Here is a 14,747-nt window from a genome sequence, read left to right as displayed (position 1 = left end):
TTTGTTGTAATAATGTAAATAAAGGTCTTAAGGCTGTTGAAATCAAGTTTTACCATTAAAGTTTATCTGAACACATTGGAAGGGGAGAATTGAGGTCTGTATATGAAATCTAACCTTACATAGAGGGTCAGAAATAACTGGTTTTGGTTTTTAAGTAAAATGATGCTTCTTTGAGTAGTGAAAATAACCCTGGAATAGAAATTAAAACTTAGGTTTAGTTTACTTATTGCTACCATTAACAGTGTGACCTTTTCCAAGTTTCTTTACATCTCCTGACATTAGTTTCTTTATTTATAAAATGAAGTGGCTAGACTCTAAAGTCTATTATAACTTCAAAATATTATGGTTGCAAGGTGATTGACTTTTTTTTTTTCTCCAAAGCCCATATCACAAAATGGGTGCCACTTGGGATCATAATCAGTAGTTGCATATAGAAGTTTCTTTCCTCCATGACTACCTCATAAAATGGGTAAAATGAAATTCCATCAAAATATGAATCTAATATCTTACTTTTAAATTAAAAAGCACAATGATTGGTCTATTTGTTTGAAAAACTGATAACCTTTGCTCTCCCTCGAGAGACTTTGGAATTGTCATGCCATCTGGTGGCCAATTTAGTGTACAATGCAGCTTCAACTTTGATTTGTACAATAAAGTGCGAGGCCTTGTGCTGTATGCTTTCTTATTAGCTATATTTCTGTTCTCACAGCAACACTGTGATGTGGTGCTTTGTGCAGTATGCATTCCTGCACTGGGAAGTAGAAACTGTAATCTATAAACCTTGTAATAATTTTTTTCCTTTTTAAGAAACAGAACAGTTTGTTTAAACAGTTTTTTCCCTTTATTAAAAATATTTTATGTAGATCATTTATAAACCCCAGTTATGAATAGGAAAGATTTCTAAGATTTCTCAGAAGAGAAGCACTAGGATAATTTCTCCTCCTTCTAAGATCAGGTATATTCTAAGTAGAAAGGTAACAATCACAAATATCCCTGGTCTGTTCACCTGTTTATGAAGGTAATGCTATACAGAAAACCCCTGGATGGTCATTTGTTTTTCACATTTGTTAGGGCTTTGTTATCTTTTTGTTGCATTGTTTTCCTGAATTTATAGTTACAGTAGAAAATAGTGTTGTGTGACCTAATACACTGATGAAATCATTGACAAGTATGCCTTTCTTCATCAGATTTGAACTTTTCAAATGCAGTTCCTTTCATCCAGTGATTCTGTAGTATGTCTAGGAATTTACAGAAACAATCATTGCGGTGCCAAAAGAGTTATCAGCATGAACATTCCCCTTAACACAATAATAGCAAAATTAAAAAGTGGAAATTAAATGTTGACCAGAATAGAATGGTTAAAATACGATGCATTTCACAATATATACAAATATCAAGTCGTTACGTTGTAAACCTGAAACTAATGTTGTATGTCAGTTATACCTAAAAAAAGGTACAATGGTATACCCATATGACTTACCACCTATTTAAAAGATATACATATATATAGCTAGCCATAGTACAAGGTAGATTGTGGTTTTGCCATAGCATAAATATAGACCAAGTGCCGTGGCAAGAATTAATGCTCTTCTTTTCATTCCTGAAAAAGTATAATCCTTAAATTATTAAAATTAGAAACCTGCATTTCAGTTAAGCCCTTAGGAAAATGGAGCATTTTCATTTATATCATTCAAAACACTTCTTTCTGATCTTACTTAATCTACAAAGTACCCCATTTGATATTGTCCTTATTTTATAGGTAAAGAAAGCCAGAGAATATAACCTGGATGTCTGTTTCTTAATTTACACAATAGGAATTAAATGTAAAATTACTTGGTTGGATCCATTCAATGATAGTGGTTAGACCAGAAGTACAATCTAGACCCTCCGACATCAGTGACATGAACTTCCACTGCTTATACTCTCCACCCTGCTTCCTATTAATGTAGCTTTTCCTTGCCCTTCAGACTCAGGACACCAGTGATAACTTTATTTCCACTGTTGTTGTTTTAAATACTGCTGAGAGATGAGATTATATTAATTTATACTTAAATATCCACAGAACATAGAGACTAGTGTATCTAATATAAATTAAAAACTGAGACCTGTCCATATCCTCATAGGTGAAAATTCTGTCAGCCACAAATATTTAACAGTTTGGTATGCAGAAGTTTTTCTTGCATGTTTGTCATCTTTAGACTCTTATGCTAAGATTCTTTGATTTTCTGATCTCAGCGTTATCACATGTTCTTGAATTGGTTACTGGTGTAGTAGTGCAGATGGGATTCAAACTAATTTTATTTCTTCAGAGCCAATTTTTAGTTTGAGTAGGTACTCAGAGCTCTCGTGTAGCCTTTTATATTATCTTCTAATGGTTCTATTGCTATTATCTTAAAGTTGTACAGTAATAAGGCACAATTTAGATTTGCTGTATATTGGCTGATTGCTGTAAGCAGATTTGTAAGCCTTTGAGAACAAAGGAGCTAGAGAAAGTGGTGGGTGGGAGACCAGGGGATTATTTTGTTAAACTGTCATTTAGAGAATATTTTCAACTGTTTTCTTAAGGTGATGTTTAACTGTATCATTAATGTTATTTTTATAGTTATTACACACGCTTACAGTAAGATTATTGCTGCTTAAGGGAAGAATTAGGCAACAGCTTATTGTTGGCTATATCTTCCTCATTTCTTGTTTTTTGAAAGCACCTTGTTTTGAAATTCAAAGGATCTGTATAATTAAGTATCTTTTCTTCATTATATATTTAAACAAATAAGGCATGAATAATTTATTTGTAAAAAAACAGTGACTAAATAGAAAGTGAAAAAAACTAACATTTTTTGAGTGCCTTGGAGCTTTATAAATATCTAATTTAATTTTCACAGCAACAAAAAAGGAAAAACTAAAGTCACGTTTTAGGGGTCATAAGAGTGGTTTTGTTGCTTTTATAAATGGTTTCTACAATGGTTTAGTAGATTACATACAGTAATGATATTTTCATATCAAGAGGCAGATGATGATTTTTAAATATCTGTTATGATTTGAATACCAGGCATAGAAAAGAATTAAATCTGATTCTTTTCAGTGCCTCATTTTCAAATCATAACAAAAATTGTTCTGGTATATGTTATGAGAAAGTGCTTTGCAAAATTAATGAAACATGTTGTTCTACAGTGCAGTTCCTAAAGATAAAGACAGACAATGCTTTAAACTACGCCAAGGAATTGATAAAAAGATTGTCATCTATGTGCAACAAACAACTAATAAGGAACTTGCCATTGAAAGGTAAACATTTTTAGTAAGTTTGGCTTAAATATAAATTTTAGTTTTTGTCAGTCTAGTGGAGTAGTCATATACTGTAATCAAAAATGTATTTGCAAAATATTTTGTTCCCTGAGAAATTCTTTTGTTCATTAAAGTGAATACTTCATTCATTTTGAATTATCTCTTATAAATCTTCAGCTAATGTTGATCTCAACTATGTGATAACACAAGGCAAACATAAAATTTGTTTATCTCAAAGAAATAAAGATGATTTTGGTAATGCTATTTTACTGATAATTTTTGTATGTCCTTTTTTCTATCAATAAGAATTTTTTTAAAGTGATCTAATTTAAACATCTTTCTGTAGTCTCTTTTCCAAATTTATGTCAGTTCTTTTTTTTTGCAGGTGTTTTGGTCTTCTCCTTAGCCCAGGAAAAGATGTACGAAATAGTGACATGCACTTGTTAGATTTGGTAAGGATTGCTTTTTTTTTTTTTTTTTTTAAATTTAAGTTTATACTCTATTTCCTCTATAAAGGTTGTTTCACCAAATCTAATGTTAAAGCACATTTATGAAGCAATAAACAAAGATAAGGGAATTTCCTACTTGCTGTTTACTAGTCTGACCTTAGAGCTACTTAGTCTGTCTCAGTTTCTTGATTGTGTAATAGTGAATAATTCTTGTTTATCATGTATGGTTGATGTGGGAATCAAAGGAGACATTTTGTGAGAGTTATTTGCAAACTATCATGAGCTTTATAAAAGTAGGTGGTGTTCATATTGTTGCTATTATATGAAAACCTTTATTTTCATAACTAAATTTATGTCGTAATTACTCACTTGACAGAAGAATTCAACATAGGTTTAGGTAGTAAATTTCCCTAGTGTCTGTACAATTTGATATGATTTGTAAGCATTTACTTTATGTATAACTTTTCAGGAGCAGTTACATACATAATTGGCACATCTTTAATTTTAACTGTAATCATTTGTATATACTCCTAACTTTTATATATATATGATCCTGTTTCATATTCTTATATTTTTGTAACCTCTATTTTTTTAAAGGCAGCAGAATGGCGGTTAGCTGCTGTGTGTGTGTGTGTGTGTGTTTTTAATTTTGGCATTAATGTTGTTTTTACTCTTTTCTTTAGGAATCTATGGGCAAAAGTTCAGATGGAAAGTCCTATGTTATTACTGGGAGTTGGAATCCAAAATCCCCACATTTTCAGATTGTAAATGAAGAAACTCCTAAAGGTGATGCAGATTGCTGACATCATGAACAGACATTTTAGTCCCAAGAAGATATCCAAATCTTAGCACTACTTATTTGATGAATACTTAGTGTTTACCTACTTCTGATGAAACCAAGGAATTTGAATAGTTTTTTGAGTTTACTATTAAATTTGACCAGTAAACAAAGTATTTTTTCCTTTTCCTGCTTCCTTTTCTATTTATGTACTTTTAAAAAAATTATTATTTTTTATTTACAGGCTTCTAAATATTTTATATTTTATTTTTAATTTACATTTCATTTATTTATTTACAGGCTTCTAAATATTACTTGTTTTGTGGAGAGATAATATATGCACATATAGTTAAAAATTCAAAGGTATCTAGGGAAAAGCAAAAGTTTACCACAGTTCCCAGTGTTGTCCCACCCTAAAGAGCACCACTGTGACCAGTTTCTTGTGTAGCTTTTCACCTATGCTATGCATAAACAACCTTTTTCAAGATGGTTCATACTCTTCCTGAATGTCATTTAAAGTTTGTAATAAAAGTAATTACTTTTACATTAATCATATGAGCAAATATATTTCCATTTAAAAAATTTGCTTCTGCCTTCTCTCTCCCTAGATAAAGTGCTGTTTATGACCACAGCTGTTGATTTAGTAATAACAGAAGTGCAGGAGCCTGTTCGCTTTCTCCTAGAGACAAAAGTCCGAGTTTGCTCACCTAATGAAAGATTATTCTGGCCCTTCAGCAAACGTAGTACTACTGAAAATTTCTATTTGAAACTAAAACAGGTACTGTACTTTTCTATAAATATAGACGGGGAAATAAGAGAAATTACTTCTGAGGCTGATTTATTATTAATCCAAGCTGTCAATTAGATCTTTAAATAGTTATGTATATTTTAAATATAGTAAGAGGAAAATTGTCTTTTATTTTTATCCACCTATTTATCATTATTGTTGCTCTTCACTTCTTCCTGAAGAACCAAGTTTCCATCTAGCCTCACTTGCCTTTAACCTGAAGAACTTCTTTTAGGATTTCTTTTAGTGGAGATCTGTTAGAGACATAACTCTCAGATTTCTTTATCTGAATATCTTTATTCCAGTAGGATATTTTCACTGGGTATAGGGTTCGGGATTGACCGTTTTTTTTACTTTCAGCACTTAAAGATGTCATCTGTCATCCCACAGTCTTGTGGTTCTTTTTTTTTTTTTTTTTTTTTAATTTATTTATTTGGTTGCACTGGATCTTAGTTGCATCAGGCTGGCTCCTTAGTTGTGGCACGTGAACTCTTAGTTGGGGCATGCATGTGGGATCTAGTTTCCTGACCAGGAATCGAACCCTGGCCCCCTGCGTTGGGGGCGTGGAGTCTTATCCGCTGTACCACCAGGCAAGTCCCTCATTGTTTTTGATGAGAAGTCAGCATGCATTTATATTGTTGTTCCTCTCTTTGTAATGGGTCATTTTCTCTGGCTACTTTTGATATTATTTTTTATCTTTGGTTTTTAGACCTTTATCTATGATGTGCTTAGGTGTCGTTTTTCTTTCTGTTTGTCTTGAGATTAGCTGGGCCTCATGAATTTTTAAATTTATGGGTTTGTGGGGTTTTTTTGTTTTGTTTTGTTTTTTTTACCATTTTGGGGGAAATTCTGACCCATTATTTCTTCCAACTTTTTTTCCCTGCTCCATCTCTCTTCTCTCTCCTTAAGGGATTCCAGTCATACATATTTTTGACCTTTTGATACTATCCCACAGATCTCTGGGGCTCTATTTATTTTTCAAATATTTTTTTATTTTTTTCTTCACATAGGATACTTTCTGTTGACCTATCTTAAAGTTCACTTGACTCTTTCATCATCTCCAATCTGTTGTTAACCCCATTCAATGACTTTTTAAAAAACTTCAGATCTTGTTTTTTTTCCTGGAATGTCCATTTGGTTCTTTTTTAAAAATAATTTCTGTTTCTTGTGAGATTGCTTCTTTGATCTTTATTTTAAGCAGATCTTCTTTTATATTCTTGAGCATAATTGTAATATAGTTACTTTAAAAATCTTGGGCTGCTAAATCTAATGTCTAGTGAGCCACATTTTCATGTTTCTTTGTCTAGTAATTTGGGATTATATATTAGACACTTTAAATACTAGACTGCAGAGACTATGCTATGGTCTTCTGAGTACTGAGTTTTAAAAAATATATATATATCAGTTAATTTGGTCAAAGTCAAACTCTTTACTCTGTCTTTCCTGTGGTGGGCAGCAGATAAAAATTTCTGTTCCCTTCTTTTAGCTTTTTTTTTCTGGCCCTGGTTGCCCCTCTACTTATTGTTCCTTTCTTTGCCTTCCTTTGTATCAAAATTCCTTGAAAGTAATCAAGTTCGTAGTGACCTAAATTGCTAAATCCAGTGGTCAGTCTGAGTCTTTGTCTTAGTGACTGTCAGGAGCATTTGATATAGATTATTAACTCCCTCCTCCTTAAATACCCCTCTTTCACTTAGCCTTCAGGACATCTCAAATTTACCATGTCTGAAAATGTGTCATTATCTCATCCCTCACCCCTAAAATGCTCTACCTACCTGTCCTTACCACCTCAGTTTATGGGCATCTTCTCCTAGTAGTTGCTTAGGCCAAGAATTTGACTCTTATTTTTCACACCCCATATCCAGTCTGTCAAGAAATTCTGTTTTCTTTTAAAACATATCTAGAAGCTGACTACTTCTTACCACCTAAATTACATTAACTTCATCTGAATCATTGTTTTCACCTGGATTATTGGAGTAGCCTTTTCACTCATCTCCCTATTTCTATTTTTGTCACCTTTTGATATATTCTCAGTATTGCAGCCTAACATCAAATCATGTCATCTTTCTGCTCAAAATTTTCCAATCCTATTTTATTCCATAAAATCCTAAGTCCTTCTAGTAGGTTGTAAGACCCTATGTGATCTGCCTATTACATTATAAACAAATTCCTCTCTTTTACTTCTTACTTGCTTCCTCTGCTCTAACCATGCTCTTAGGGCCTTTGCTATCAACTGTTCCTTCTACCTAAAATTCTCTTCCCCTGGATCCCACTTGCTATTATTCACCTCCTTCAAGTCCTCATCTTCTTCAGGTCTTTGCTTAGATTTACTTCTTAGCAACTCATGATCACCCACCCCCATTTAACACTGCAGTTTGCCTGATTATCCACTGGTACTGCTGATTCCCTCCCCATTGATATATTTTTAATTTTTTTTTTACAGGGGTGTTAGTTTCCAACATACTGCAAAATATACTACTTTTTATTTTGATTATTACCTATTTTTCATATAAGAAACCTCTACTAAGGCAATATTTCTAATCTGACTTGTTCACTGATTTATCCCAAGTATCTAGAACATAATAGTTCTTAATAAATATTTATGAATTAATTTTATTTCATGTAACTCTGAAATTCCATTATACAAGATATTATAGTGTTGTATGTGGATTTACTTGAATATACTTTTCTGTAGCAATAAATATTTTAGTTCCAGTGTGTCCAAGTTAGACCTTTTGGTTATAGTTAGAAAAAGGTAGCAAGTAGAACAGGAATAGAGGTTTCTTTTCAGTGTTATCTTAAGAGACAAAGTAGGGCTTCCCTGGTGGCGCAGTGGTTGGGAGCCCGCTTGCCGATGCAGGGGACACGGGTTCGTGCCCCGGTCCGGGAGGATCCCGCGTGCCGTGGAGCGGCTGGGCCCGTGAGCCGCGGCCGCTGGGCCTGCGCGTCCGGAGCCTGTGCTCCGCAATGGGAGAGGCCGCGGCAGTGAGAGGCCCACGTACCGCAAAAAAAAAAAAAAAGAGAGAGACAAAGTAAAGTAAATCTGGGTTTCCTAGCATTGTTCTCCCAGTTCTTCACTATGACAGGAGCAAAGGATTAGCGTAGGATTATCATCTAGAACTTGGCTTTTGAGTCAGAGTCCATGGATCTTACCATTGACTAGTTTTATGACTTTGAGCAAGTTCCTTCAACTCTCTCAGCCTCAGTTTACTCAGCTGTGAAATGGCAGTGATAGAATCTTCCTCATAGTGTTATTGTGACATTAAGTGAGAAACTGTACAACGTACTTGGAATAGTTCCTAGCACATAGTATGTTCTTCATGCATTTTAGCTATTATTATTGAGAGGGACATCAGTGGGACAGAAAAAACACTTAAGTCATGAAATCAGAACAGCATCGATTATTTAGTGGATTAGCCCCAGGGGAAGAATGCTTCAGAAAGAAAACCAATTTACAAGCATTATTTTACAAGTTTAGGGAATGGGTGGAAATGATTCTTAATAGTTTCTAGAGTAAGAGTTAGCAAACAAATTAATTGTATAATATTTTTTAGTATAAATTTGTATGTAAAAAAAATTCTCTTTAACTAGCATTCTATTTCTTTAATTTTATCTCAGTGAACATAAGTAAGATTACCCTGATCTTGCTTTTCCCTTGAGGTCTTATGTTGTACAGCAATGATTCAAAGATTGCATGGGTTTACAGGAATATTTCTTCTGTGGTTTGATTTAGAATAATGTATCTAATTAGGCTAACAAATGACTTGTCAGGGTAGACTAGCCAAAAACAGATGTATGCCTGAGACATAGCCTGATAGACTATTCTAGACTCTCTGTTAAAGTTACAAGCTAAACATAGGCTGAATTGTCAGTATTTTCTTTGCAAAAAGCTGAAGTTTATATATGGAAGCTGGGGAGGGCAAGGAATTCCTGAGAATAATCTCTCATTTTTCTCCTTATTTGTATGTCTTGGGGTGGGTGTGAGGGGTAGCCAGGGGGAAAGGAGAGAGGCAGTATGAAGAATTTGAACAGTTTTTTTTTGTCTTAGTGCACTTAGGGCACTGTTAATTCTCATCCCTTGCAACATAATAAACTAAGTTTATTTATTTCCTCTTTTACATTCACGACTTAAAAAATTAATAGCAGTTACCACTAACTGAGGCCCTCCTGTGGCAATCACTCAACTAGCTACTTTCACTTTTCCTGTCTTATGTAATTTTCATAGTGATCCAGTGAGGATAGTGTTTACATTTTATAGATCCAAAGATGTAAAATAGATTTTATGGGATGTCGTGTGAGCAAGATTCATACCTAACCTTTTAAGAGTCTCAGCCAGGGTTCTTCCCAAAGAAACATCCTTCTTTTGTCTTTATTTCTGTAAGAGTATTTTTGGGATTTACTTAAGTCAAATTAAGCATAATTTAAAATTTTAACCTCTTTGCAGTTCTCATTAGACAGAAAAGGAAACACTGCTACAGGCCAAATTTTTTAAATATTCAATATATAGTTTCTGTTTATTGCTGTACGTATGGGCAAACAATTATAGAAATGTTATTAAAAATACATATTTAAAAATTGATTCTTTTTCCTTTCACTAAAATTATCTGGTGACTCAGTAACTCTTTTTTAGCCTGGAAGCCTTCCCAACATTGGGGATTCCTATATTAAGATGGCACCATATTAGAGAAACTTAAAATTAGTGGGGAATGAAAGAGGAGGAAATGGTCTAAAGACTAGATTTTCCGACAGTAACATAAGGTGAATAAAAGACCAACTAATCATTCTTAAATTCTTACAATTATAGAATTATAGAATTTTCATTGCTGAAGACACTTTAGGGGGCTTAAAATATTTTATTTTATAAATAAAATTTTATAAATAAAATAAATGAAGAAGCTGATGTCTGAAAGACTAAATGATGTGGCCAGTGTCATATAGACAAGTAATTTGTGTAACCATCCGTACTGGAAACCCGAGCTTCTATCTCTTTGTGTATCTGCTCTGTGTGTGTGTGTGTGTGTGTGTGTGTGTGTGTGTGTGTGTGTGTGTGTACGTGTGCGTACACACAGGCGCATTCACATGTATGCAGTACACCACTGTACCTCTCAAGGTTTCTGTACCAGAACTCTTCAACTGCTAAATCAGGAGGCACAGGTTCAACTGTTCCTGGGAAGTATGATCACTTGGTTAAGATGGTGACTACTGGATTTCTTCTTTGTAAAAGTAGATTTTTCTTTTTGCATTTAGCAAATCATCTTTGAGGTGGTACTTTGGCAACTTCCAAATATCCTGTTCCTCAGCACCTTTCTAACTAATGGTTTTAGCATTCATTGATGATCCCTGCCTGAATCAGTTGAGTTCACTCACATATTTTTAAAAGTAATTAAACATTACAGGGTGTTTTCTTTTCTTATACATATGTATGTTTATTAATATTGAATATTTAAATAATAATAAATTTAATTTATTTGCTTTATCCTACTTTATCAAAGAGTTAAAATATATCAGTATTGTAGGAAACACCCTTAATAAGTGATGTTTATTTTATTGCTCCTGGTAAATTTATAACAAAATTTTATAAACTTGTAAAATATCTGTTGAGAAAAGGTACTATAATATGGGCTTACAAAACATAAATTTCAGTTGTTTAAATTCCAGTGAGGACAAACTTACATTTTAATTTAATACAGTTAACTGATGAGGATAATTAAACATCAGTTAATAAACTTGCACCATTTCTAAAATATACATAATGTCACACTGCAATTTATGTACAACTTACGTTATACACGTTTCTTTCAATTGGAAATAAAACCCATATTTTAAAATCAATATATACTTTAAAAATGTAAACATCTAAATGAAAAAGTTTCCAAAATATTTAGTGTATTCGACCTTTTCCATAGATGCTTAAACAAATTTTGGGGAGAAATAGCTATTAATATAACTGCAATACCTGTGTATTTTTTCATGTTTCTCATTCTGTGTATGTAAAAAATACAGGTATATAATATGAAATTATTTGACTGTATAGTTTTAAATTCCCATTAATTTCCCATTCATTCAAAAAATCAGTATTGCAATTAATATTAAAACTGTTGAGTGAAGTTTAAGATTTTGTGGAACCTCTTTTTGTCCTTTGAACATGTTCTAATAAGATTATATTCAATAAAATCAGTACTGTTCAAAAGTTAGGTAGAATATTTTCTTTTCATTGTAGTTCTGTTACCATTTGACATATAGTTAGATTTATTTGTTTTCATATTTTCTATTTGGGGGCTTGGGGTATTTTCCTTTTTGGTTTGATTTATTTTTTGAATATTTAAAATACTTATATGCTACAAAAGTCAAAATTACATTAAAATGTATACTCTTAGGTCTTGGTTTCATTCATATCTACCTTTCCCCAACCCTATAGGTAACCATTATTATTGGTTTCTAGGTTATCTTTCCAGTGTTTCTTTTTGTGAAAATAATAAAATACTTCTATATATTTTTTAACTCCCTTTTAAACAAAAACTAGCACATTATATGTATTTTTCTGCACCTTGCTTTTTTATCTTAATATATCCTGGTGATCATTCCATATAAGTTTATAGAGATCTTCCTCATTCTTATTAACGACTGCATACTACTGTGTTGTTTGTATAAATCACGCTTCTTTCAACTAGTCCTTTATTGATTAATACTTGGATTTTTTTTTTTTTTTTTTTTGTGGTACGCGGGCCTCTCACTGTTGTGGCCTCTCCCATTGCGGAGCGCAGGCTCCGGACGCGCAGGCTCAGCGGCCATGGCTCACGGGCCCAGCCGCTCTGCGGCATGTGGGATCTTCCCGGACCGGGGCACGAACCCGTGTCCCCTGCATCGGCAGGCGGATTCTCAACCACTGCGCCACCAGGGAAGCCCTTGGATTTTTTTCCCAAGCATTTGCTATTCCAAATAATGTTGCAGTATAGCACTTTGTGCATGTATCTTTTTGATTTTATGAAAGTGCATCTTAGAGTAGATACCTATTGGTGGAATTACTGGCACATGAGGTAATTTTGCATATGTAATTTTGTCATATTTGCCACGTTCCCCTATGTAAAGGTTGTAATCATAGAGATTAGCGGGTATGAGAGTACCTGTTTCTCCAGAGGCTTATCAGAGTGCGTTGTCAAACATAAGGATCTGATGGTAGTTTTAATTTATCCTCTGATGAATGAAAACAAGCATTTTTTTTTCGTATGTGTAGGGGGTGATTTTTCTTTCCTTTTCTGTGAATTGTCTCTTCATATTTTTTGCTCTTTTGTTTTGGCCATTTCCTGTTAATTTTTAGAAGTTCTTTATGAAATCAAAGAGAGTAACCCATTGAGATGTAATTTGCAAATATTTCTCCTGGTTTGTCACTTGTCCTGTGACCTAAATTATGATGAGTCTTTGGGCTTTTTTTTGCCACACAATTTCTTTCTTATATACTTGAATTTATCAAGTTTTTCCTTTAAAGCTTCTGGAGTTGGGGGTCATAATTAGAAATGCTTTTCCCTACTCTCAAGTAATAAAGGAATTTGTACATTTTCTAGTATTACTTACATGGTTTCATTTGACTACTTTTATTTATATCTCTAATTTATTAGTATCCTATTCTGTTATATAGTGTAAGGTATGGATCTGATTTAATGTTTTTTTTCAAATGGCTATCCACTTGTCCCAATACCGTTCATTGAAAAGTCTAACTTTTCCCCCAGTGATTTGAGATGCCACCTTTATCATATATCCGATTTTCATATGTATTTAGAACTCTTTTGGTTTTTATATTCTTTTTGATTGATCTTTATGTTACTCATTCACTGATACCACACTGTTTTAATTACATAGGTGTTATGTTTTTCTATTTGGTAGGGCTAACTTTCCTCCTCAGCTGTTCTTCTTTTTCTGGGTTTTGCTAAATATTCTTGATTGTTTATTTTTCATATAAACTTTAGATTCAACCTTTATAGCTCTGGAAGAAAATTATTGGTATTTTTATTGGGGAGAATTGATATCTTTGTGATATTAATATAGAGTCATCTTTTCCAAGAACATGTGATATCTTTCCACTTATTCATGTCTACATTTTTTTTTGGTCTTTTAAGAGTGCTTTTTTAAAGCTTTTTATTATACAAAATTCAAATGTACACAGAAATAATAAGAATAATATAATGAACCCCATGTACTATTACCCAGCTTCAACAATGAACAACATTTTTAATAGCTGGAGTTCTTGACTTACTGGCAGGGTCCACTTCTTGACTCCGTATTTATCTGACTTCAAAAAGGCAGTAGTGGGGGCTTCCCTGGTGGCTCAGTGGTTGAGAGTCCGCCTGCCGATGCAGGGGACACGGGCTCATGCCCCGGTCTGGGAAGATCCCACATGCTGCAGAGCGGCTAGGCCCGTGAGCCATGGCCGCTGAGCCTGCGCGTCCGGAGCCTGTGCTCCGCAACGGGAGAGGCCACAACAGTGAGAGGCCCGCGTACCGCAAAAAAAGGGGGGGGGGGCAGTAGTGCTCTGGTGACTGTCACTCAAAGAGGAGTTTCTAGGTGAAGTGCAATGGTTATTACATTCATACAGTTTCTGAGAAAAAATTTTAAAGGCAAAGAGTTATGTTGATCTTTGAAATGTTTCAGATAGCAACTAATATTTTAGAGAGTAATTTAAAATAAAACAAAAGTAAATCCTGTTCCCTATTAGAGCATATTGGAAATTAAAAATCATAATTACAAATTTAGAATGAACATATGTCAAAGATTTAATTTAATTCATTAGGTAGTGAGGGAACCAGTAAGATGGTAAAACTGGTTCTAAGTATTTGAGAAACTTGAGTTTATATAGTCCTTTCTTTAAAAAAAGAATGTTAGAACAAGACTGCTGGGTTAGAAACAAAACTGGTTAATGTCCTATAGGTAACCTTTGGGTTATCTTTTCTATTAGACGGAAATAATTTGCATAGCTATTGGTCACAAACCTACAGATTAATATGTAACTTCACAGAGTCTGGGTCCTTTAATTAATAATAAGTAATTCAGTCATTTATTCACGTAGAAAATTAAATAATTCTTTGGTGGACATGTTAAAGCCAGCACATCTGGGTCTGTGCGTCAAATCTGGCCTGACACTTGCTTTTATAAAATGCTTTTGAAACATAGCCACACTCACTGTCTGTGGCTGCTTTTGCACCATAATGGCAGAGTTGAGTAGTTGCAGCAGAGACTCCTGGCCCACATAGCTTAGAATACTTACTTTTTGGCCTTTTACAGAAAAGTTTGCCAACTACTATATTAAACAGTGTTTCAGGATGATATTGAAAGGACATGTTGCCACTACCTAAGCCTTCCAGGATTGCAGTAGTTTTTCTTAAGAACCCAAATGAACATTAGGATGACAAAGTCTGGTGTCTGCCTCGTATTTCTGTACCTAATGAACCTGTTATTGCTC

The 14,747-nt window shown here is 33.7% G+C and overlaps 1 protein-coding gene across 9 annotated transcripts in view; it reads left to right on the top strand.

Annotated features, from left to right (window-relative positions):
* RABGAP1 (RAB GTPase activating protein 1) overlaps positions 1-14,747 on the top strand; it is a 148,788-nt gene that overhangs the window by 44,746 nt on the left and 89,295 nt on the right. For all 9 annotated transcript variants that reach the window (XM_067040772.1, XM_067040774.1, XM_067040775.1 and 6 more), the window contains 4 exons: positions 3,172-3,282; positions 3,668-3,734; positions 4,415-4,517; positions 5,118-5,287. In XM_067040772.1, the coding sequence (XP_066896873.1) occupies positions 3,172-3,282; positions 3,668-3,734; positions 4,415-4,517; positions 5,118-5,287 (451 nt within the window). The remainder of the gene's footprint in view (positions 1-3,171; positions 3,283-3,667; positions 3,735-4,414; positions 4,518-5,117; positions 5,288-14,747) is intronic.

Source organism: Kogia breviceps, chromosome 8, assembly GCF_026419965.1.
Source record: "Kogia breviceps isolate mKogBre1 chromosome 8, mKogBre1 haplotype 1, whole genome shotgun sequence".
Taxonomy (NCBI): Eukaryota; Metazoa; Chordata; class Mammalia; order Artiodactyla; family Physeteridae; genus Kogia; species Kogia breviceps.
This window is presented reverse-complemented; position numbering and strand designations above follow the sequence as displayed.